We start from the raw sequence: 26,318 nt of genomic DNA, 5'->3' as shown, positions 1-26,318 counted from the left end.
CTTGGTGCATGCCCTCTTTCTTGAATGACTTCACATTTTTTGTTGCACAGTATTTCCACTGAAAGGAATAAGAATTTCATGGCAATAAATAACACAGCAATGAAGTGGTTAAACTACCCCAAATACACACATCCGCAAACAAAATACATTTAATTGTGAAAACTATGCTTTGGAAATGTTTGCTTTCTGAAGGTGGTCACAAAGAATCCAGCCAAATTATCTAGTTTGCATACAACTGTATAGTTTTTGACACAGCTCTGGTATGATATATGTTTTTCTCCTCCAGCTGTCATTCTCTTTGTTTTTCATTTTGCATTAGCAGCAGGAGACCATAAAGAATTGTAGTTTGTCTCCACGCATAATGTTTTGAAGATAATATCTTTTGGTCCCCTGTGTTGATATGTACTTTACCACAATGAAATTATTTTCTTTGGTAATCTCTTGTTTGTAGTAACGAACAAATAAACAAACAAATCCCCTGGAACTCCATGTCTGTGGATTGGGTATTTTCAATAGAAATAGATTACATTTTAGAAATTAATAAAATCTACTGATCAAGTTTCTTTTTAAATTAATAAATATTTAGCTAATATACAAAAATGTAAGTTGTTTGGCCTAGGTGTACAGAGATTGGTAATAGCTTATAACAATAAGGCCACTGGTTAAATCCAAAGCCATCTTTTAAACCTAAGTCAAATGATCTTGTCAGTGACCTTATGGCATGAACTTCATTCCTAAATTAACATCATGCTAGGAAATCTACAAAAAAAAAACCAACAAAAAACAACTCCTCCAAATATGTCTTTGTTATCTCCATGAAGTTCATTAATACCTCATGGCAAACAGAGTCAGGGGTGCTGGAACAATTTTTATAGTGGAGGTGCTGAGAGCCATTTAACCAAACTGTAAACCCGGTATAGAATGGAAACCACTTCAAGTCAGGGGGTGTTGCAGCACCCCCGCACCGCTAGTTCCAGCACCTATAAACAGGGTTCATATCCAGCTTACGACTTTATTGCAAATCTAAAGAAAATTTAAATTTCCAATGTCATATGGCAGAAAAAGCAGCATCCTAAGAATAAAGGAGATGTTCAAATTTCATGGTACATACATTTAGAACACCCACATTATATATATATGCTAAATGCAAAAAACTAAATTAATGTAAAGCCAATGCACCATTTTCAGTGGATGCACTTAAAACTTTCCTAACCTTAAGATAGATAAATAGAGACTATTACCACACTATTTCCTGCATTTATTATACATCACTGTATTTAGTATAGGAAATACGGAGGGAAGATTGCAAGTACTGAGGCCAAGACTTTAAACACTGGGTGCCTAGAGTTTGGGTCTTAAATCCATATTTAGGCACCTAAATAAGTGGCTTGATTTGCAGAGGTGCAATGGGATGTAATGTGTGCTCAGCATGTCTGAAAACCAGGACACTTATTTAGTGCCCAAAATTTGGCTTTAAGAGTTGAACTACAGGCACCCATTATTGAATATCTTGGCCTCAGGTAATTCTTTAGTTATCTAAATCATATGGGCAAATTTTTAAGGGCTATTATTTTATATTCCAAATGTTAAAGTTTTAAATGTGTGGAGAAACAAGACTGAAGGCAGTTAGAGTACATTAGATTGACCAAATGGAACACAGCCAATCATTGAGATTGCTTGAAAAATGTATGTGAATTTTCCCAGAATGTTTTAAAAAAGAAATAATTTTCCACTTTTAAAAAATGCCTTTTGCATTTCCATGAATGCAATATCTCAAGGGATCAGAAGCGTGTGCAGCTAAAATGCACTGTTAGTTGGAAGCATCACAAAAAAAGTGAGTGTTGGAGCCCACAGAATTTTGTCTACGTGACCGTTGTGCAGTTGGAGTTCCATGTGTCTGAAGGGCATGGACAGAGACCAGGAGTAGCCACTCCTGCTAACTCCACTTAATTTGTAGAAAGCCCCAGCTTACCCAATGCTGCTTAAAGCATAAGTGAAGATCCATGCCTTGGACACTGGTCTCTAGATGGAGGGAAAGAATAGGAGGTAAATAAAATATTCTGGGTGGAGCCATACAGTATGTCTGTCGGTTTGGTTGCACAGGCAGCCCTGGATTTTCCTCACTGCTCCTTGGGTCCCAGATCCCTTCTGTCAGATAGTAAATTTCTGCCCCTGACAAGGACGATGACTTAGGAGACCTGCTGTATTTATACAGTGGGAAAGGTGTAATTGTTTCATGCACTCAGCTCAAAAAAAAAAAAAAAAAAAGACAATTCACTTTGGGCTGAGACTAACCCTGGAAGCTATCAAACCAGAAAAGGAAAATCTTCCTGAAAGTGTGAAAGGAGTTTGATTTGAAGCTATTTTGCAATCGTAACTACTTGTGTTTGTGAATGCTCTCTTGATATCTACACGGGCAATGCAGAAAGAAGATAATGGATGTCAGGTAAAGAATTCCTTTAGTTTCGGAACTGATTTTGTTAATCCAATCTTCACCATTTTAAAAAATTAAAATGGAGAAGATTATCTTTTTCAGAATACTTAATAGGCAGGTCCATGTTTAACAGTTGTGTTCAATAGTCTGACAATACCAGCCTATGGTCTATCTTAGTGGTTCTCAAACTTTTGTGCTGTTGACCCCTTTCACATAGCAAGCCTCTGAGCGCGACCCCCTTATAAATTAAACACTTTTTTATATATTTAACACCATTATAAATGCTGGAGGCAAAGCGGAGTTTGGGGTGGAGGCTGACAGCTCGTGACCCCCCCATGTAATAACCTCGCAACCCCCTGAGAGGTCATGACTCCCAGTTTGAGAGCCCCTGGTCTATCTGATTATTACTGATATGTAGTACAGTACTCTTTGGCCAAATGACTGAGCAGAACTTGCAAATTCCAGAAGAATGATATACAAACTATGGGAAGGAAACGATTCTTTACAGAACAGATCACACTAGTAAATACAGCTGAAAGGGAAGGATATTGGACCCTTAATAAGTCTAGGCTATCACAGGAACTTATTTCAATTTTCATAGTCCCCAGATTCATATTCTTCCTCTTCCTCCTCTTCAGTATGGTCATAATAGTTTTCATAATCTGTAGCGTAGCTTGTGGTTCTGCTGCCAGCAGAAATCTGAAATGTAGAGGATGAACCTGCACAGCAAGACATAAATTGTCTCCACATTAAAAGGAACATACACAAAGCAAGACCTAAGAGGAAGATAACATGACTTTAGAATTCTACAGTGAGCTAAACATACTTGTTAATGGATTAGTAAATTCTCTTTTGGAGAGAAAGAGGCAATATCTGATGGCTCGTTTCTGTATCATTGAAGTCAACGGGAGCTTTGCAGTATTTAGCTCTCGCTCACACTCTCAAGTGTTGAAAACACACTTATTTTAACTCTATTCCAAACACAAGTAAGCCATGAATTTGATCCTGCAAGTGCTCTGCACATGAAATTACCATTGTAAAATCAAGCCCATTGTTTGGCAAAGAGAAGGAGGACCATATCAAGAGGGAAAGATGAACAATGTAGCCTGCTTCTGCCCATGCAATGCAAGCACAATTCTCTTTAAAGTAAAAAGGAGTTTTGCCTCCAGGACTGGGCCCAATAAAAAATAAATAGTAAAAGTTATTTCATGTGTTTCTCTAAGCACCCTTATTAAAAGCAATTCCAAATTCCTTCCTAATTTTTCAAAAAGTAAATGATTAAACAGAATTGTTGAAGTTCTAAGAATTGCTCAGGGCCACATGCAGCTATGGTTCTGATATGAAACTCTACTTGTAGTCAAAGGGGGGGGTTGTGTAAAAAGGGATGGCAGAATAATTTGTGTCTTGGGAACTTTACAGCTGTGATCCACAGTGTCTTTCAGGTGGAAAAAGGTGAAAATTGTAGCAAATCCCCATGATATTAACCAGTTTATCTATTTTTGTTTACTGCACTTCATACACATTTTTGACTAAAAATACCTAGAGCTGATAAGAGATAAGGGATAAGAAGGGATAAGGATAGAGTGACAGGACATGGTTTTCAAATGTGGTCCTCTTAATAGGACATTCAGAATTGGACACTCACCTTAGTACATAAGGGCCAATCCCTGTGAGGTGAAGTCTGTAGGAACTGTGGGTGCTCAGCCCCTGACAGATCCACACCATATGAGAGGCAATTGCCTGCTTTATGCACCTGAGCATCAGTTTAAGTGCCAACACAGAGGATTTGCATTACCAGGTGAGGCAGATGCATTTGAAACCCGGGCTCTAAGTGTTGAAACCAAATGCTGAAAATTCTTCACCTCAAAAGAAAAACACTTACCATCAATGACTTTCAGTCTTGCAGATGCATACGCAGTGCCATACTTGTTTTTTGTTTGGCAGATGTAGATGCCTTCGTCCGATTTCTTGATGCCTTGAATTTGCAGCCACCCTGTCACACCATACTTCTGAGGCCCACCTCTTGCCTTAGAGAAGGCAAACACACTGTCAAGGTTTAGCAGACACCAGAGAAGAGGATGCTTTTCACAAGGGTAATTACCTGGATTATGTTTGGGGCCAAACTGTGCTCTCAATTACTGCACATTCCCACTGCCCCTTGGCCTCCAAGCTGTAACTACTCCTGTGTGCCCCTCCCCTTTGCTGCCCTTGGCCTCCTCAACTCATGCTGCCCCTGCCTACTTCCCCAAACTTCTTCAACACTAAGTCCTGACCCCCCCCACCACCACTGCATCCCCAGCCCCACACCTGAGTCCCCTTCTGCTCCATACACCAGCTTCTCCATATGCCTCCCAGACCCTACTTCTCATCCTTCTAAGTTTTCTGGGGGTGAGGGTACAGGTGGGTGGAAACGGTGGCTTTTAGATCTCTGTACCTCTATTATCCTCTGGTGTGACCAGCTGGCCCAGCCCCACCTTCATTCTCCAGGGGGTACTGCTCCCCTCTAATCACAGGTGGTGTCTTAGTCTTTAGGGGAGGAGACCCAGCCCTTCCCGCTGGGCTGGACCAGCTGGCTCCTGCACTGAGCTGGCTGAGTGCTAGGCTCCATGTTTTTCAGGCAGGGGTCTATGGAAGCTCTGGCTCCAGAAGGGTGGTGAATCCCAAACATGGCTGGGAGTTCAAAGCAAACTTGTTTCACTTTGCCTGCAGTGCCCAGGTCTGAACAGCATAAAAGGTGACAAAGGGCTTCTCAGCCCAGGTCCAGGCACAGGACTTTTCATCTCTGGAATCCAGGGCCCCTCCCACAACCGCTTCCTTTTAAAGGCCGTTGTCCCTACCAAGGCCTGCAGCCACTTCACCTTCCAGGCCAGAAAGCTCTTATTTTTCCTGCCACACAAGTTGGTGGAGGAACTTCTTCCTCAGCATGGGGTACACCGCCTTCGTATATACTCTTGGATTAGATTTAATAGACACTTTTAATCTTGACAGCAGCGACTTAACTGCTAACGATCAGAGAGCCAGATCCTCTTTGTCTTTATGCAGGCAAAAATCACAGTGAAGTTAATGAGAGTTTTGCCTCGTAAGGACTGCTGGATCATGACCAGATCCATTAGAGAGAGAACCAAGACAGTGCGACATTCAGGGTTTACTTCTTCCTCTACATATGCTGTCCTCTCTCATCAAGCACTTCTGAAAGCAGAATTCTCTTAATTCCCAGGCAGGATCATACTGTAGCACCCCGTGCTGGCAAGCTATTTATCATAATAACATAGGCTTTGTAATAGTGTTGTATCCTGTTATTGACGTTCATAGAATCCTAAAAATGTGGAGCTGGAAGGGACTTTGAGAAGTCATTGAGTCCATGCCCCTGCGCTGAGGCAGGACCAAATAAACCTAGACCATCCGTGACAGGTGTTTATCCAACTTGTTCTTAACAACCTCCAGCGATGAAGATTCCACAACCTCCCATAGAAGCGTGTTCCAGAGTTTAACTATCCTTGTAATGAGAAAGTTTTTCCTACTATCTAACCTAAATCTCCCTTGCTGCAGATTAAGTCTATTACTTCTTGTTCTACCACCAGTGGACAACAATTGATACCGTCCTCTTTAGAACAGCCCTTAACATATTTGAAGACTTATCAGGTCCTCACTCAGTCTTCTTTTCTCAAGACTCAACATGCCCAGTTTTTTTAAATCTTTCCTCATAGGTCAGGTTTTCTAAACCTTTTATCATATGTAGATAAACTGGGCTATGTAGTGAAGCAACAGGAGACCTGAACCTGCTCTCACCAACAGAAGTTGGTCCAATAAGAGATATTACCTCACCCAATTTGTCTCTGCAAGAGGAGAACATCAGTAAAAATGAGATAGCCTCCTTAACCCTCCAACTCCTCCCCACAATTCAATAGTATAACACATGATACATGAAATAAGCATGATCTACCTGGATTGAGATGTGGGCATCATCTCCTGGCAGAAACATTTTATTCCCTTTTTTCTTCCACTCAAGGTGTGGCATAGGATAGGCAGACACTTCACAGCCAAAGATGACGTCATTACCTGTGAAATTCTGAGCATCCTGAGGTGGCAAAGAAATAACAGGAGCTGCAAGGAACCAATATGAAAAGAGCCTGATAGATGCACATGGTAAAATGCAACTGCCTGTACACGGTAAGAAAAAGTCAAACAACGTTGTCGTGCCATGTGGAGCAGCTCACAACTGTGAGTGCCCTGCTTCTTGACAGTCTGCTCTGAGGCTGGCAAACACCCCAAACTGGTAGTATGTTCTATAATTATGTTTCATCCACCCAGTAACAAGTGTGAACTCTGAATGCACTATAATAGTCTTACCATGGAGGCACAGACAGTCCCTTGGGCATTCCAGTCTATCTTGCCACCTAGGCGTCACAGATGGTCACTTACACCAAATATCACAATAATAGTCAGGTTACTTCCAGTCCCATAGGGCCAGTCACTTACTCAGATCTCAACCCAAAGATGATGCCTATAGCAAATCCTGTAATAAGCTAACTACACATTTATTAAATAAGAAAAGAAAAAAGGGAATTATTTATGAGGTTAAAGTAGGTAACATACACAAACAAAGGAGTATCAGTCTTGAGTTTCAAAAGATAATAGAAATTGCTGTCATAAGCTGACTTTGTATGTCCTTTGGGGCAAACCCAGGCAAAACAGCTGGGTGGCTTTCGCTTAGCGATTCTTGCCCCTTTAGAGTCCAAGCAGCAAAAAGAACCAAGTTTCTCCTTGTCAGAGATTTTTATCCCCTTCTCCCCAGACTCCAAACTGATAGAACAGGGATCAGCAACCTTTGGCACGTGGCCCGCCAGGGTTAGCCTCCTGGCGGGCCGGGCCAGTTTGTTTATCTGCTGCGTCCGCAGGTTCAGCTGATTGCAGCTCCGACTGGCTGCGGTTCGCTGCTCCAAGCCAATGGGGGCTGTGGGAAGCGGCGTGGGCCGAGAGATGTGCTGGCCGCCAGTTCCCACAGCCCCCACTGGCCTGGAGCAGCGAACCATGGCCAGTGGGAGCTGCGATCGGCCGAACCTACAGACGTGGCAGGTAAACAAACCAGCCTGGTGGGCCATGTGCCAAAGGTTGCCGATCCTTGTGATAGAACAAGTGTCAGTGGTTGACTCCTCTTTATGCCAGTGGGGAAGGTAATCAAAGTATTTGTCCTTTTGAGGTATTACAATGGCTCACTTGGTTCCAAAGGCCCCGTTGTCCACAAGACCGGCACTTTACACTTATTAATGCTTCTTTCCTGTTTGGTGAGTTACACAGTTACAGAAGTTTACAATGCAAACATGCAGTATAACCTTATACCGGGCTACAGAGCTTATAAATGAGATCAATACATGCAGAATGAGGACTTGTAGTCTTGAGTGGAACAATGCTTAAAATACCTGGCATAAGCCTTTTCTATCTTGCCTAATTTGATCACAGCTTAATATAACTTATGTTTAAAAATTGTTAATATTTTTGAGCACATATCAGTACTTTGTTTTGAAAAAGCAAAGAGAATGCATTTTTGCATGTTACAAAGAGGTCATAAAATACTAATATAGTAGAATCTCAGTCTTATGAACGACCAGTTATCTGAACTATTTTACCCAATAAAAAATAAACAGCTATACTGTAGTTCAAAGCTACCTTATTTATTCACTAGCTTTTCACACGTTTGGCTGAAAGAAGAAAAGGTTTACATTAACCACAAGAGGGAGCCCATCCAGTGCTATGAACACAATAAGAAAATAAACAGTTCAAGGATAAGAGTCAGGATGAATGTATCTACTGAATGTACATATGCAGCATGTACTATGCATGTATTGAACGTACTAGATGATTTGTTACATCAACAATCAGAGAAAAAAGCCAACATGATCATTGTTATAGCCTTGTTTTTGGCGATCTATTTGCATTTTTCCCCCAATATGTTTGTCCACAACTAACACACATTTTTCAGTTGAACATGTGTTTCCTATCTCTTTTTTCTTTCTTTAAAGTTGTCTGTATTTTATGGGACACTAGGTCCAGTTTGGGTTTAATTGTTTTATTTTTTATTTATTTTAATCCCCACATAGTTCATCCCGTGTCCCAGATGCTTGGAAATGGGAGCTTTGGTAAATAATAAATACATTTTTGCCTGTGATATTTGAGTCAATAGGTCTCTGCAGAATGAATGTTTCAGCAGCTGAAATTGTCAAAGCAAAGCAATGCTCCAGATTTCCAAACAATAGCTTCAATACATGCTGTCAGATAGAATTGATCTAGTTAGGTGCTGACAACATCAAATACAAACCAGGTCAAATTATGCATTTCAGATAAAGTATCCAGCAAATTTATCTCATTTTCTATTTATATATTGCTCATTAAACAATCCTGGTTTTCTTCTAAGCTCAGATTTTCAAAGCTGACTACCGTATTTGAACACCTAATTCACATGAGCTTTAATGAGAATTAGGCATTCAAATCCTTTAGGGCTGAGATTTTCAAAGTTGCCTAATGTACTCAGAATTCATAAGGATACATTGAATAGCTGGGATGAGAAATTTTCACATTTGCTTAACTTTACTACTGGTCGTTCTATTGATCTTAATGAGACCCCCCATGGAAGTACAGGTAAGCATAGGGAGCCAAAATGTTTACCTTGACTTGTCACTATTCATTACGTAGATTGTTATTTCTGCTCATAGATTAGATGAGAAACTTTTTAAACAGGTGAATATTCCTTCTTACTTCTGGGTACCTGTGCTCAGATGCTGATCCAAGTATTCGTCTGAAGAACTCAAATTTTCCAGATATTCCTGTGAACAGAACCTTGCTTGTGTGGCTGTTTGCAAACAGGACCCAGTGCTGCAAGGTGTTGAGCACTCTAGCTCCAATCTACTACTTAAACACAGACTTAACTGTAAGCACACGGGCAATCTGATTGATTGATGTGAAGCATGTGCTTAAAAACATTGCTGGATCAGGGCCAGAACACTCAGCACAGTGCAAGCTCACACACCCATAGCAAATAAAAAGGTATATGGACTGATCAAACCGAGCAGGCACTTGGAATTTGAATGAATATTCGCAAATTATTTGCAGTATTTAACAATTCCAATCAAAAGTGAGGTGCTAAAAGATAAAAAAATAACCCAGAATGATTTAAGAATCTGGTCTCACAAAAACATCTCGCTGCCTGTTGCAAGGGCAAAGTGAACTCAGGTAATCCAGCACTTTAAGAACAATATGTATTGAAGGCCAGATTTTTAACAGTTCCTTTTTGCATGTGTTTCTGATCTTGCATACCTCCAACTCTGGCCTTGCATGTGTGTCTGTGTTCACATAACTGTGCCTTTACCCTTAATACACATACCTTGGTCTAGCATTTCCTGAGGGGAGCATCTCACATGCAGTGTATCTGTTCCGCTTCATTCTAGGTTGGCACAGTCTTTATGACTGAAATCCAGCCTCCCCTTCCACCAACAGCATAAGGCCTGAAACATCCCAGTTGTGCTTCAGTAGGGGAATCAATGAGGACGAGCTTTGAAGAGGGAACAGGGGTAGGGAGGTTGGGGTTTGCAACCCCTTTCATGCCACAGAGTGGTGTTCTGTGGGAGTAAATGTGGGGAGTTCTTGAGCAGGCCAGGGGAACGCCCACAGTGGGTATGTCTATCCTGCACTATCAACCCAAGTTCAGACAGAAATTTGAGCCCAAGCCCCTCTTCCAGTGAAACAGAAATCAGTTTGATTGGGGCCTGGATCCCCTCTGGGCTCAGACCCACAGACTCTGCTAGCAGCGCTGAGTAAGAACTGGAGTCTCACTGAGACTCAGGACCAAGCTCTGTCATTTTGGAGTGTGGAATCAGCTCAAGCCACAGACCCCAGTCAGAAGGTCTGCACAATGCAGTTTGAACACATCAGCATGGCTGTGAGACCCGAGCCCAGCAATTTTAACTCAGGTTTACAATGCAGTGTGGATGCTCAGACGTGGGTATACAATGCAGTATAGACATACCCAGTGAGTCTACCAAGTGGATGAATTCACTTGCTTCAAACCTTGATTGGGCTAGAGTAGTAACCAAAGACTAGTGATCAGGGCTCTCAGTCTGGGTTGCAGGGGAGTATATTCCCCCTCAAATCCCCACGTAGTTCACCTCAGAAAGCCTATTTACTTGTAGAATTACTTCACCAGAAGAGGACACAGTTACCCTTCAGCAAAGGTAAATGCTTATGGCAGGACAGGGAGATCATTCGACACAATCAGAGACTAAACAGCAAAGCTCCCAGACTTCTGGCTTTGGAGCATTATCTACCAAAAAGCATTTCCCCACAGCTGCTTCCCTTGTAACCTCTCTCCTGAGCACCTGCGCAAAGGGACAGGGAAGATGAGCTATAGATGACTCCAAGTTCTCCAGGGACCAGGTAGTGTACTTGCACTCTGAGCCAGCGGTATGATCCAGGATTTACAACAGTGGCTAATGATTTGGGGTGCTTCCATTTGTGGAAGCTTTAAGGGGGATGGATTTAGAGGGAGAGCGAGTATTCAAAATCACTAGCTGCTTTTGAAAATCTTGGCCATGAATTTTACCCTACCTATCGCTGCCGCCACATATATGAGAAAAATAGCCATAAGCCCCAAAACTATTGAAAAAAGTGCAGAAATCATTTTCTAAGTGCTATTATATTTTTTTCAATCCAACATCAAACTCAAACTAAAGAATGTTGATTTGGTAACAACAAAATGGTATATTTCTCAAACTATATGATATTTATCTTTACTGTTATTTGTCTGATCTGTAACACAATTCACACAAGGTGGTAAACTATTCCTTTGCTCCTTTAGTATAAAATTCCCATTAAAATAATCTGGTATTTTGTGCTACTGTCTGTAAAGAGAAATGCTGTGGGCTGGGTCTATTGCTTCGTGAAATCAACAGCAGCAAAGGTTTGAAAGAGGATGTATTAAGTGTGGAGAATCTGCATGTCATCAATACAGTTAACAATTTTTGTAAGGTATTATAGAAATTGATCAAAGCAACCTTCCAGGGAAGGAAAAAGGGCTTTTTCTCGTGTGTGACTTTGCCTTTGTGTGTGTGTGTTTTTGTGGCAGACAGAAGATAAAAGTCTGCTCTTGTGATGAAAGGAGTTTATTGTTATTTATTTATTCATCAGTTGCTGTATACAATTAATCTATTCGGCATCCCTAGGACAGGAGATGCTTTGAAGGAAAAGTATGAAAACAACATGCATTGAGATTAGTGATGTATATATTTACAGAATGCTACCAAAAGATACCGATCCGTGCTCAGCATCTGTTTCTCATACAAAGGACAACCAGCAGAATGCCTAGGCACAGACAAATTGCCAATCTCAGGGCCTAGACTTCCCACTGCCTTACACGTTTTGGAGTTACTTGTAGCTATGTGAAACTGGTATAAAGCACTGCCATAACCTAATGGTGGCCTTTTACACACACTTTGCAGCACTGTAAACAAGCTCACAAGGCACAGAGCAATGGCGAATAGCACATTCAATGTACTATCCTCATCTAGATTCTTGGGCATTTTTGTTAGTGACATATGATTTAAAATACCTTTTAATCTTTTACTTTTTTTCTGCCACTTTAGCGCTAAAATGCCTTTTATACCCTTTGGAATTGGCTTTTAAGCAAATATTCCCCTTTGAAATCCTATCTATTCTTTCACGTGGTGGAAGACAATTCAAAGAGCTTTGTATGACAACTTGGCATGGCAGCCTCTCATAACTTCTTAATGTTTTCTCTAAGATCACATAAAGTTTTATTGCACTGAAGTAAAACATGCTGAAGTTCTTATAAAGTCCCATTATCCTGTGCATTGCACAGTGCACAAATATAAAGTAAGGTATATATTCTGCTCTGCTGCTATACCAATACTGTGAATTTCTACAGAGCTTTCATCCTTAGATTGCAAAGTGCTTTACAAAAGTGGGAAAGAGCTATTATGCCCATTTTACACTTGGGGAAACTGAGGCATACAGAGGCTAAACAATTTGCCCAAGGCCAGACAGACAGACAGGGGCAGAATCAGTATTAGAATCATAGGGTTAGAAGGAACAGCAAGGGTCATGTAGGATCCAGGATCCCAGGATCCCAGGATCCAGGATCCCAGGATCCAGGAGTTACTGATTTACACAATTACAGAGTGGATCAGAATCAGTGCTTGAACTGCCTGCCACCTGCAAGAGCACTTGTAAATATACTGGAGTGCTGATATGCTTCCCTTGTTCACACCAGTGTGCAGGCAGCAGAAAATGGGAGTGCTAAGGAACAGAAGGTATGGCCAGAGGTGGACGCATTGCTTGCTTCCCACTCCAATGTATGACTGATAAATTGCAAGGAGACTATAAACTAAAGCCACCAAGGTTCTCTTTAAAGTGACTAGTTCTATGTATGCAACACTGTGTGTGTGGTTGCAGAGGAATTTTAGGAGAGTCAGTATCAACCTTTCCCCATGGAGCTCTGGCATGCCAGGAGAGGAGAATGAACAGAGGGACTAGAACAGCAGTGCTACCAAACCTCAGTCAGCAAGGACTCTGGTAGGGTTGGAGAGGACAAGGTGAGATGGAGGCAGGGGGAGCTACTTTATCTTGCATCCTCTAGTTGGTTGCTTTTCCTGCAACAATTCCTCCATCCCAGCATGAATGCAAATTCATGTAGCTGGAGTCCCTGTAGCTGGATTCCTTCCTGCCAGCATGTAGGATCCTCATGACAAAGTCTGGAGTGGGTGCTGGGCTGGCAGACAACAACCCCCACTCTGTCGGGGGGTTGGAACTGGCTGGCACTGAGATTGCTGGAGGGAGGGTGGGAGCAGGACAATCAACGGATGTGCACATTCTGAGCTCCTTGGCCAGCAACACTCCTATGGAGCCAAGGCCACAAATTAAAGATGCTTGGCAAACCCCCTACAGGAAAGGGGGATTGCTCTGTTCTCTCCCCGGACAATGAACCTCCACCCTCATGCAATTGCCCCCTGGGTCCAGGGGGCAAATATATGTGGACCGGAGTGTAACAAAACCCACCATTTATATCACTTCTGAATTTGGCCCAGAGTTGTCTGTTCACAGCCAAGAATGGGAAGAGCCCAGTGGGAATACGACATGGACCTCGAGGACTATAGGCTGTTGTGCCAAATGCTGTAACAGTAACCAATGTACAAGCTATCACCTCTATCACCTCTGAACCACAAGAGGTTATCAGTGGAACAGTTTGGTGTTCTGGAACTCCTGTTTCAAGCACACTTTTTCAGTGCAACTTTAGTCTTCTGCAATATCCTTTCTGTTGCAAGGGGCAGTGGGGCTAAAGCATTTGGAGAATGTTCTTTGGCATCTCTGTTGATGTGCAAACCTGAGGATCCTGTACATTTGGTTCTGCTTGCACTCAGTGATTACTAGTCCAGCTTAGTAAAACAAGCAAACAATTTAAATAAACTTCAGGGGAGAAAGTCATGAAGAGACAAGAAGCTTCAAATTCTCTGCAAAGAAATGTGGCTACTTCCAAGCAACATTTTATACTATATAAAACAATTGATAGGAGATGATGCATCATTACATTTTTAAACAGGAATATGCATGTGCACAGATTTGTGTGTGAACTCTACATATAATCTCAGATAAACTGCAAACATATATACACTTTGAGATCTTGTATAGAGAGTCCCTCTATATGTGCATTCTGAGTCCCTATTTGTGTCTCGCTGTGTGTAATTTGGACCTTTCTCCATATTGTGCATTAGGTCACTCAGAAATCGACTGTGTGAGATGGTGATACTAATTCCTGAAAGATGAATCACATTAAAATCAGACTGTAAAAACAGCCAGTGTTCAAGTAACTATCCTAATCACTTCATTCTCTCTCATACCACTCCGCTATGCGGGGTAGCTGCATCTGAATGCTTGTTTCTTACCTATGCAAATAAAATATAGCCAAAGGTGTATTTAGTTTAAAGCCTCAACAAACTGAAATGAGGTTCTTAATTTTATATAATCACCATGAATGCAAATGCCTTTAGGGAAATTATTCCAGTTTGATTCTGTTCTAATGTGTGGATTTGTAATCATCAGTGGGTCTTTAGATCTTTTAAAAATCATTGTTACATTGTTTTTAACTCTTTATACCAAGAGTAGAATTTTATTAAAGTGATTTCCAAACCTTTTTCTATTCCATTCCATTCTGGTTCCACCACCATATTAACTGAGACATGCCTTGCTACCCACCACTGCAATATCAATTCAGGCATTAAATAATAATTCTATAGATTTTTTACCTCTGTGGTCGACCCTCACCACATTTCACTTTCTGTTCAGCTATTCTGAACATCTTTCACTTCTTAGTGACTTGTGACATTAATTCCATTATGGTCATATATAACTTTACATATAACTTGTGTAATATACAAGTTCGCACGCCACATATTTGGAGATCACCTAGTCTGTAGATTTGTTGCTTATTAGTGACCACGTGATATAAAATCCACTATGGTAATAAACAAGCTTACAACACACAAGATTAAACACCAGCTGATGAATTACTTGTTTAAATCTCAAAGAAGTAGTAGTGTAATTATAATGATGCTGAAGCATAATTTTGCTGTAAGAAGGCTGAAACATTAAAAGATATTTCTAGAAATTAACATCAAATCTTTGTCTCCTTTATATATCTGCTTTAGAGAACAGTTTACTTGGTATACATGTCTATGTATGTTACCTGATTCACATGGTCCTTTGTGCTTCATGTTGATATTTCTTCTCTTCTCAGAATAAGCCTCACTGAATTGGCAGATGTTCGCATAGGTCTTGCCTTCAGGTCCACAGACACTTTCTTGGGATTTGCAGACACATTGTGGTTCAGGGATTTCCCCAAACTTGGGTTCGTCGGCATCCAGCCTGCACTCCAAGTTCTCCCCACACTGCCCGTAGAAATGATTGACCTTGTCCAAGTCACAGATCTGCCCTTCCACATTCCCACATTCAGAACAGCAGCCACAATGATCTAATACAGTCCCGGCTGGACAGTGTGTAGGCTTGGAGCAAAGTTCCAAATTGCATTTTCCACAGCTATCTCCTTCCCTTAACAATCTCAACCAGCTCCTGTAGTACAATGTGGGGAAACTCTGAGAAACTTGTACCAGGGCTACCAGCACTACTATAACCTCCAGAACCTTCATCTTGAGACTGTAATGAAAAGCAAAGGTCTTTAGAGTAAAGCCAAGGGGTGGGAGGAACCCCCCCCACACACAGCAAGAGCGAGCGAGTGAGAAAGAGAAAACGTCACACTCCTGTTTTGTTTTTGGAATATAAATGTACTGCGGAGGCTTTAAAGAGAAATTAGCATCAGGTTCCTGATCTGGAACTGATAAATAAAAATGCATACGAACCTAGAAGCTTTTCTCTAATGTAGTTTGGAAAGCATACATATGAAACACACTTCCCTCTGACAGCTGAGTTGAAGGTTCGTGAAAAGCTGTTTGCTCAGGGTCTCCTTGAGCCAAATTTGCAGAGTTGCTCTATTGAAAAACATTATATTGTAGCCCTTGTAGGAAGAGGTACAGAATGAACTGATGAAAGAGCAGAGAAGTATTATGCTTTTTCTATTTCACTCTTTTCTCTCACTCCCTTAATAGTGTTAGTCACAAAGAACTAAACATGGGTGGAAATCAATGCCCAACACACCAGGAGAGTTACCTCTAGATCTGAGCCAGAGCCAGGACATTTAGATCAAGATTTAGGTCCAAATATCTCCCTAGTCTGCGTGTGTTTGGATTCATAATTTCATTATGGATCCTTTGTAGAGATGGCCCTAAGCCATCACACTTGGACCAGATCTGAACTTCAAACATGGAGGTGGGTCCCTGGATTCATTGTTCTGGCTCTGTCCCCCTGCCTTTGTGAAAATGATAGTAATAGGGGTGTGACAGTGCTGGGAGCTAGCAGGTCAGACAGCACTCTGATCACTGTAGCACTAATTAGGTCCCCCAGACTGATCTGATTGGTCATTGGGATGTAATTATCTAATCAGGCTGGCAGGTGGGTGGTGCTAGAGGATTAATTAGGTCATAAACAGAGGACTGATAAAAAGGCACAGGAAGAAAGTGCCAGGGGAGAGGACTGGGGCTAGCTAAGCCCAGGTTCAGAGCGCTCCCAAGGATGGGAGACCTCATCTTCTCTCAGGCCCTGGGGACAGGGCCGATGATACAAGGAACACTGTAAATTGTACTTCTTTTCCATGCTGGGTGCTTGCCCGAAGATGAATTTTTTGGGGAATATCAGCTAAAATGGTTCATTTATTTTTTAACTTCTGAGGGCCCATATTTAAAGCCTGCCTGGAAGAGACCTGTGATAAACTTCATATTGTCTACACCATGGCTGGGCTAATTCATATTCTGTACTGTGCACTGCCTCTGGCTGTAGGGTCACACTATAAAATAGTAAATTAAGTATGTAAGTGATGCTTTAAGAATCAGCAAATATGTGACTAGTGAATTTAATGGAAACAGATTCTTATCCCACCTTCTTGATCCATTTCATATATTTTATATTTCACACTTCCACTTCAAATTCTAATTGTACATATATTGTTTCACATTACAGATTCTAAATGCCAATGTCAACTTCATTACTTGGAAGTGCAGTGGATGAAAATCTACAGTAAAGCACAGAAGTTTTCAGAGGTTTATATGCAGGGAAAAATGAATGTTCCTTGTTGTAGGGAGCCATGTTTGCAGAGAGAAGTTAGACTGGGGAAAAGCCCAGTGCAGACATTCAGGATGTTAATAAGTAGGAAGGACTCCTTAACATAGCCGGGCAGTTGCCTGAGGTTTTCACTGAATAGCCAGTGTTAGTCACTATGTCACTTTAATTCAGATATATCTTGAAGATTTAACACTATAGATAAGGTAATTAAGAATTAGGCCTGATTCTGCTCTCACTTAAACTGGTGTAACTCAGGATTAACTCTACTGAAGTCAATGGAATTAAATGAATGCAAGTGAGAGGAAAATCAGATCGGTTGTCTTCAAAGCCACGTCAAATGAGTTTTTAAAACATTGATTTTTCTCACTACCTGTGGTGTGCACAATGGAAATTCAGCAAGCTGTTAAAAAGCTGTTGCTTCATAAAATTGAAAAAGGTCCCAGGTGAGAAATTCTTGGGTCATTTTGGATAGCTTTTTGCAGCCCAGCACAATGAGTGTTAACATGGTCTGGGGCTGATCCAATCTTTATTTGAGCCTCATTTCTTACTCTAATATAAAAGTGATCAAGACTGAAACATGAACAGATGGCCATATTCGTGTCTGTTTAACACCCCATGAACCATCTACAATCTTTCATTAGCAATAGCTTTGCCAAAAGTAATTTTCACAAGTAGCAGCTACATTAAAGTCGATATGATGATGATCATGACTCTAGTGAGACAAATTTGCCCACATTTTCATAACCAAGGTTTGTGTTAAATAAATACAGAAGAAAAGAAGAATCACAGAGTGGAAATATGATCTTTCACACAGCATTTAAAGGGCCATTTCTATATGGTTTAATATACAAATAGTATTACCTCAATATGTGTATAAGCTTGGAAGCTTGTTTCAATGTGTGTGGGGGACAGGGGGAGGGGCAAACTTGGTGATTGTCTTTTGCAGAAGCCCAGACAACTTCATAGTCTAAATATCTTCCTTTCATTAACATTCTGTTGCTCTCCACAAAATAAAAAACAACACAGACGTAACAGGAAATGATTGTGTCCTTATCGGTAAGATTAGTATGATTGTTGCCGCAAACTTATAGGAAGACACACTTCCTGCTCTAAAGAACTTATCTAACGGTAAACATGGCTAAAGAAGTGGGGGGATGGGGAAGAGGGTAATGGAGGAGGTTTATAAAAATCGGGTCACATTTGTGACTTGGTTGTTCTGCATACATCTTGTTACAATATGTATTGCCCATTCAGACTGAAAAGCCCAACCCTCTGAAATACCCTTCCAGGACAAAGTACTTTCTTACCCAACCCAGCTCTCCTTGTTCCTCAATCTCCAAGACCCCACTCTGCAACCCTGCTTTCCACAGTTTTCCTTCACCATTGAACCACACCCCTTCCTTGTCTGACCACACCCCATCCTTTCCCCCTCACTAACCAGTCCCCTTCTGATCCTCTATTCAGGTAGCAACCCCAAGCAAGACATCCAATTATGCCATTTTCAAAAAGGGGTAAATGACAAATTGAAATGTGGCTTAAAGTGTGTAACAGTATTTTGTTAAATGGTCATTACCATGACGTTTCAGGAACCATTTCTAAAGTGCTGGTAGTGCATGGACCCACGAGACAAGATAAAGCACTAGTCAGTGAGTCTAGTTTACATTGACCTGCTAGATTAGCAGTTATTATTATTTGTATTGCAGTAGCACATAGGAACCCCAGTCACAGCGTATTGTGCTAGGTGCTGTACAAATATAGAACAAAAACAGTTCCCACCCCCAACAGCTTACAATCTAAGTACTAACCAAGAAAGAAAGAAATTACCAAGCATTTGCTTTGTTGCCATTGTTTTGTGTATTGTGGGATTGCCTTGGAAGACTATCTAAAACTGTATCCGTGGAAAGCCATAGAAAATCCTAACCACTCTATGACTAAACCAATGAACTCTGATCTGTGTTCAGCTGTCCCTCAAAGACTGCTCTACTGGGATGCCAAAGCAGCTCTCTAACACAGTTCTAAATGGTTTTAAAATGCTATATTCACCCAGCAGCAGCAGATTCACATGGATGTGATGTAGATGTGGTGGTGCACAGAATGGCCTTCCATCTTGAACAGTCCCTTGCAAATCTTCCTTCAGCAAGAGTCAGTTTGGGAGGGTTTAGGCTTCTTAAATCCCTCAAAATGGCATCTTCCAACATCATTTGTGGTCAGTATCTTGCCCTCCATCCTTTGACCTCAGCTCTATAAAACATCTGTAAAAGCATACCATCTTCTGCACATCAGACAGGATGCCACCACTGCAGCTGTTGTGTTGTCAACTGGTGCAAGACTGCAGCTCCTTGTAACTAGCTCCTTGTTTGTGACAAAAATCAAGCCACTGGAACACGCCATAACTTTTGACACTGGAAATAAAACGCAAAACACTTCTCCTCAGCTGTTTATAATGGCCATGTTTCTGCTTCATGTAACAGAATCATCATCACTACCACATTGAACACTCCTATCTTAGCTGTCACACAGATATCCCATGGCCCAAACAGAGACCTTTGAAGAAGCTGAAATTACATGGATGCAAGACTGATACGACATATGACTTCTGCAGCTATAGAACTTCCTGCTGTCAACTGACTACCCGGATAAGCGATTCACCCATTCACTGTCATTGCCATCCACACGCAGCATCAGCAGGTCATTCCTTACCATTTTACAGGAAACTTGCATAACTTTGGTTTTCTTACCACTGATCTTAAGTCCCACAGATTCTGCAGTTTTTTGCAGCTCTTCCAGCATTATCTGTAGTTGGTCAGGAGTCCATGGCCCATGACAGTCAATATCATTGGCATACTCAAGATCCTCATCTTAATTTCTTTCGAGTGCAATTCTGTGCTGCAAAAGCAACTCTAAAAATGGTATTGATGGGTCCTGATTTATTGTGCCTCAATTATTTATATTAAAAGTGTTCATTTTACATGTAGAGAGAGGTCTGACTGCCTAGGCCTGCAAACTCAGCCTGGGTTCTGAAAGTCAAGCCTAAGGTCTGTCCATCTCACAGATTGCTACCATGACTGCAGGCCAAACCTGTGCAACTCACAGTCCTCAGATGGTTACCTTAGTGGCACCTGTACAACCCTAACACCTTCCATGTGCAACTGACAATTATGTTGACGAGAAGCAGGAAGGAACAGTCTCCAGCTTACTGTCTTTGAGTTGAGTTGGCTCTTTAGGGCTAACAGGAGAGAAAGCAGTGAGATATATTTGTGTCTCTGAAATATGAATATGCAGATAGCGGATTTGAAGAGCAAGTTGCAATTTTCGTGTAGTCAGTTTGCAGAATCAAACTGCCCTAATGAGTGATTTTTTTTGATGGGCAAGTGAAAAATCATTAGTGTTTCCTTATTGCCCAGATTCACGGCAGACAGCCTCATCCCATGCATCGGGCTGGTACCCTCTCATGACAATTTTCAAAAACCATTTTAAATTGCTTGGGATTGGAGAGATGTTGGTGGAATGGGATCCCTGAATAAATAAATCACATTCTGATTTATTTTTGTATCTTATTTGCAGTTATTTAGAAACTTGTACTCACCCCCACTGCCAAGGCACCTGTACATGCTACCACAGTGAAACCAATAAGAGATCAACAGACTATAGCAGAACCCCTAGCCTGTTAAAGCCCCATCATTTCCTGCCATAAAGTCAAGCAAAATCCTAGCCTCACAAGTAGGTTTTTCCTGAGGCTCACCAAGCTTGAGCTCTGGAGAACCACCTGAGGGAGAAAGTTCCAGAACTGGGCATGTGCTGAAAGAAGCAGATTCCAGATGGATGTGCTATCTTGAAAGAATAACTTCCAGAGCAGCATGTGCTCCAGAGAGAGCAGATTTCACAAGCTTGGGCCACCCATTGAATACATCCTACTGCAACTTTCAGCATTCCCTTTATGGCTTTAAGGTCCCTATGTCCCACTGTGGGGCTGAGAAACTGGCTCCTTAACCCTGCTGGGAGGAGCTGTTCCACCAATGCAGCTCACTTCAAACCAGTTGGTCTCACTGGCACAGGGCAAGAATGAGCAGAATGCTGTCAGGTTTCTGCAGAAAGGCTGATAACTGGAGCCCCAAGGAATAGGCACTTATTGATAATAGCAAAAATCCTGAACTCCTCTGATAGAACACATTATGTCCTGCTACCCGTAGTAGCAATGCTGCTTCCAGCAGGATAATGGCAAAACCATCTTTCCCCTGCACAGTGATTCCTTTAAGTGAATTGTTTAGGAAATTAATTTTTTTATTCATTTCCTGGCTTCTCATCATGTCGCAGTATTATGTTAAATTGCAGCATTACACTGCATTACTTGGCTTTACATGGTAATACATGGTATATGGTGGATGCATCCTGAAACTGGGTCTTGACAACCCTAACATATTATTTCTTTTGAAGGAAACATTGGAGTCAGGTGTTCTAGTCTGTGGGCCAGATCCGGAGATATTTACTCAATTTTGCTTGAGTACGGACCTCAGAGCCTGGCCCCTTATCTCTGTAAGCACTCAGTGGATAGATCTCTGCTAAAAAAAACAAAGACCAATGTACAACACCTCCCCTAGACTTGAATGGGGCTACACTAGGGTTCCAAAGGTAACCATTGACCAGGTCTCTCCCTCCGTTGTTTTCCCCTGAAGAACCCTATAGGGAGAGTTGAGAGCCCTGCACAAATCTTCATTTGTGGTCTCGCAAGAAATCTGAAAGAATAGCTAGGAAGCTGTAGTTTATATTCATGTTAATTCTATATTTACATTGCATGCACTACCCTCTTCCCCTCTCCCCAACGTTAGAAGCATATTAAGGTTGCAGAGTCAAGGATTCAAAAATTAGGCAATGCCAGAAACCAGGTTGCTTATGCAGCTATAATTCAGCCCCCTTGAATGCATGGATTTTGATACAGTCTTTATTTACATGAGCACGCACTGTTTTTTTTCCCCACAGGTCCCTTGCCTCATTCAGTGAGCTACTCAATATTCTGTTGTATCCTCATTGTTCACTGTGTGGCCTTAGGCCTTATTTACTGCACTCTGTTCAAACCCTGTTCTGAAGACAGAATTATTAACCACCTTACAGGCTTTTCCATGGCACTCGTTGCTGAAGGAGCTATTGCTTCATAAACATTTACATATTTATTTTCACAACACCCCTGGGAGGTAAGAAGCTATTATCTCCATTTTACAGATGGGGAATTGAGGCACAGAGATTAAGGTCAAAAGTTTCCCCAATTTGAGATGCCCAGGACTAGCTTTTTCAGAGTACTTAGCATCTGATGTTCAAATCCCTCCCTTAGGGATTGTCTTCACAACAGTGTTAAATCGATGCAGCGGCATTGATTTAGCGGGTCTGGTGAAAACACAATAAGTCAATGGGAGGGTGCTCTCCCATCGACACAGCACAGTGTCGGCAGCGCTGTAAGTCAATCTAAGCTACGTCGAATTAAGTTACGTTACTTACATAACTTAACTAGCGTAATTTAGATCTATTTACCTCATTACTGTAGACAAAGTCTTAGACTTCAGTTGTAGCTGTGTTCTTCTGCAAATCAGATGCCAGGGTCTCAAGTCAGGCACCTAGAAATTGAGGAACACAATTAGTGACCCCTTGTAAAAAGTTTGCTTTAAGTGACTTGCCCAGCATCACATAGGAACTGTGTGGCAGAGGGAGGGCTAGAATTCAAGTCTATTCCTCCCTCCCCCACACACACTGGCTTCCAGTCCCAGTGCCCCTTATTGGAGTTCTAATCCAATCTTAGTTTCCCCCCTTATCCTAGTTCCTTGCTCTCATCTCTTTGTACACTACACAGTCCCAGTACTCCTGCTGCATCCCAGTTCCTTGTCAGATCTGTAATCATCACCGAAAGGGCTCCGTACAGAGGCTGTTATTTATGGGCATTTAAGATGCCAGGCCTAGTATCCCGACACAAATGCAAGGCTATATGACTATCCACTGTAAACATTGCATGTCCTGATTAATTTTGGTTTAAGTAAGAGGCTATTTGAGTGAAAGAGGAATTGAGTTTAGGAGACCATACCCAAGACAATGTAGTACTCCACCTGGTCTGTGGGCCAGACCCTCAATCCTCCCTCAGGAAAACTCCTCTTGAAGTCAAAACGGTTTCTTCTGTAGAAGCTTGTTTGGTAGCTGAGGTGGATCTTCACCTTGAGCTTGTGTTTGCTGCTCCTGCTGATTTTCATTGTCAGTGACTGGCTGGCTTTGTATTACCTCTGTTGGCAGCATTATGAATGTCCTCAAGAGAGCTAGTGTACTCCTTGATTTTGTTTAGAGACCTTCTGTTCCTATTGTAGGTCCGACTCTTGGGGGTGGCAGTGATATATGACCTTGGTCCAGAGGGAATAGCTATTACTGCTTGCCAGGCAAGTTCTCTTTGAAATGTAGTTATTTCCCACTTGCAGTGTGGTAATGGCTGGGCATTCTTGTCTTTGTACTACTTCTCCACTTTCCTGCCTTATAGCTCTTTGGCAATGACTGGAGCATTAATTGTCCCTGGCACCCAAAGCTTGTTAGCTGTTGGCACTAAGATTTTTGTCCTTCTGTCTCCAGGCTGGGGACCCTAACCAAGTCTCCAGGCCGGGGATCCTAACCAAGCATTGTGAGGTGTGCAGTTATGTTCTTACTGTGCTATGTACGAATCTTTCCAATATGCCAGGGCTTTTCTTTGATCAAATTCCTTGCAATTTACAGAGATTTCTTTGCTAACACAGTTTGGTATACCTCCAGTGTGGGCGTCTGTTGGTCTGTCTGCTTGAAGAGCTAAGCAGTAAGGGAATGAATCTGAGCTTTCGCTAGTTTTATATTAGTAGAACTCCATTGAGACCTATGGAGTTACTCTGAACTTGCACTGGTGTTATGGGGAGCAGAATTTGGCTCAGATTCTGGGTGGCCTATGCATAAGTGAGCAAAAATATGTTGGGGGAAGGGTTCCTCACATCCTCTCTTACAACCTGGCTCTTAAATTGGAAATTATCCTTTCATACTGGAAACTAAGCTTTCTGGCAAAGCCAGCGGCGGGGATGGCAAGCTGCTGGTGGGGATTAAGGATAGATGGAGGCAAAAGTGATGGCTACCATTAAAATGTTCTTGGAGGAACTGCTGGCTGGAAGCCGGAACTGTACAGGCAGCTTTGCGCGCATGAACACACGCCAATCTTACTTTTAGGAAACTTAACTTATGAATCTCCTCATTAGTGCTATAACACGGGGAAGTAGAAGTTAATTCTACAGTAACGTGATTATTAAATCCATTAGTCAAAGGCAGGGGATCCATAATTAACTTATTCTCCAGTATCAAGTAAATGATTCTACTGCGTGCTTTAAGGAAGCAATTGTTCACTAATATGCAAAATACAGTGGGGCCATTAGGCTATAAAGCTCTAATCTTATAATTAAATTATAAATTTTACATATTTTAATAATACAGCCTATATATTTTAATTGTTTTCTTTGAAAGATTAAAAGGAGGTGCCATCAATTTGCTCATTTGCCTGATAGCTAGCGCACAGTAATGCTATTCTTAGAAACAATCAATTGCCTATCTCCTGAGGATGATGGTTGTCCGTCACCTAGACAGGCTTTTCCCCTTAGGTTTTTGATCACTGGGATTGGATTGGTCTTTGACTGTTGGTGCTCATCATGGATTTGTTGCTTTTTCACGCTTCAACTTCTGCTACATTATTGATGACTACAGGCATTCAAAATCTTTACCCTGCACAGCCAGAGCTGGCGACAGTATTCTAGGGCCAGATATCTGAGTTATGCAAGCTCTTGGATCTCATTTTGCACAACAAAATCTGCTTACATAAAAAAAAAAAGGTTTTCCTTGCAAGGTCTGAGCGTTGCAGGGGGTCTTTTCAATGCTGCTTTGCTTCTTCTCTTCTATACCATGGATGCAGATAATAAACGTTAGAATCCAAAAAGCTTCGTAAGTTCCTCCAGTAATACACTGACCCATGCCACATAATGTAGCTAGTACTTAAAAGATTTGGAAGCTCAGTGCCAAATATTCAGATGTTTATCTGAAGCTAGGCTTTGGACGGGTGTGGGATGTGGTGGGGATGAGGTAGGGAAGGGAAAGTGGTGGCACTTCCACCTAAAGAATCACAGCAGTGTTTTCCCATATACCACCCCCACATTTCCAGCATTCCCCATATCCCACACCTACTTTGTGTGCTTTCCCCACTGCCTGGTAATACTCCAGCATAGGACTTGCATGTCTCAGACTGCTGTAGAAAGAGTATTTTCAGCATTAACTAGTGGTGTAAAACACAAAACAGGACATGTATGCAGTCCTTGAACTTTACAATCCCATTTGTCTGGCAGGGAATTCGCTACAGTTCAGGCTGAATTCCAATGAACAGCATTGGGTTCCTCAAAAAAAAAAAAAAAAAAAAAAAAAGACAGGGTAGGTGGAATTTTCATGCTCCAGGACTGTAAGGGACAATCCCTTCTCTTGATTTCCTACTGCAAGTCACTTCCATTATTTTCACTATGATGCTCCGATGTTTTCAATAGATTTATTAGAAGTATGGTTTACAAGTAATGCCTAGCAAGCTATTGAGGTGGAAATCCTTTGACACATTATCTCTGTCTTTTCTTTGGATACTCTCTCTCACCACTGAGCTGCCTTGGCTGAAATGCACTCATCTAAGAAAAGGCCATGCATTATTCCTTTGGGTAGCCTCTGTATTCTTGCTGGAGCCTTAAAGAATCCCCTTAGTCCCTTCATTTTGAACTCACAACCTTAAGGCTTCTGAGAGTCATAGGCTCACTTCAATCAAGTACAGTCGCTCCTTAATTTGTGCAAAAAGGAGAGCTCTCTCTCATCTCTCTGCCCCTCTCTTGGGAGCAGGAATAACAGCCAAATTGTAGATGTACCACATGGGCCCTAGCATCTCTGCTTTGAATGTTCATAGGCTAAGTTATGCATTTGCAGTGGATATAATAGTCATCGTCAGTTCTTGTTCTAAACTGTTGTGTAGCATGGCTGTGGAACAATTGCCTTGCTTCACCCCAGGCAGGGCTGCAGTGATGCAGAAATGATTCTTTATGAATAGTTTTCAAAGGTCTTTGATATGAGAGTTGCCACATAAATGCATATT

The 26,318-nt window shown here is 41.6% G+C and overlaps 1 protein-coding gene across 1 annotated transcript; it reads right to left on the bottom strand.

The window, feature by feature from the left end:
- Positions 1 to 1,414: 1,414 nt before the first annotated feature.
- LOC141992786 (kazal-type serine protease inhibitor domain-containing protein 1-like) lies at positions 1,415 to 19,270 on the bottom strand. Its single transcript, XM_074962123.1, has 5 exons — positions 19,211 to 19,270; positions 15,183 to 15,649; positions 6,378 to 6,538; positions 4,317 to 4,461; positions 1,415 to 3,153 (listed from the first exon to the last, which is right to left on the bottom strand). The coding sequence occupies exons 2-5, from the start codon at positions 15,640 to 15,642 to the stop codon at positions 3,023 to 3,025; spliced, it is 897 nt and encodes a 298-aa protein (XP_074818224.1). The 5' UTR covers positions 15,643 to 15,649; positions 19,211 to 19,270; the 3' UTR covers positions 1,415 to 3,022.
- Between the last annotated feature and the right edge of the window lie 7,048 nt (positions 19,271 to 26,318).

The sequence above is a fragment of the Natator depressus genome, chromosome 8 (assembly GCF_965152275.1).
Source record: "Natator depressus isolate rNatDep1 chromosome 8, rNatDep2.hap1, whole genome shotgun sequence".
In the NCBI taxonomy this organism is placed as follows: Eukaryota; Metazoa; Chordata; order Testudines; family Cheloniidae; genus Natator; species Natator depressus.
This window is presented reverse-complemented; position numbering and strand designations above follow the sequence as displayed.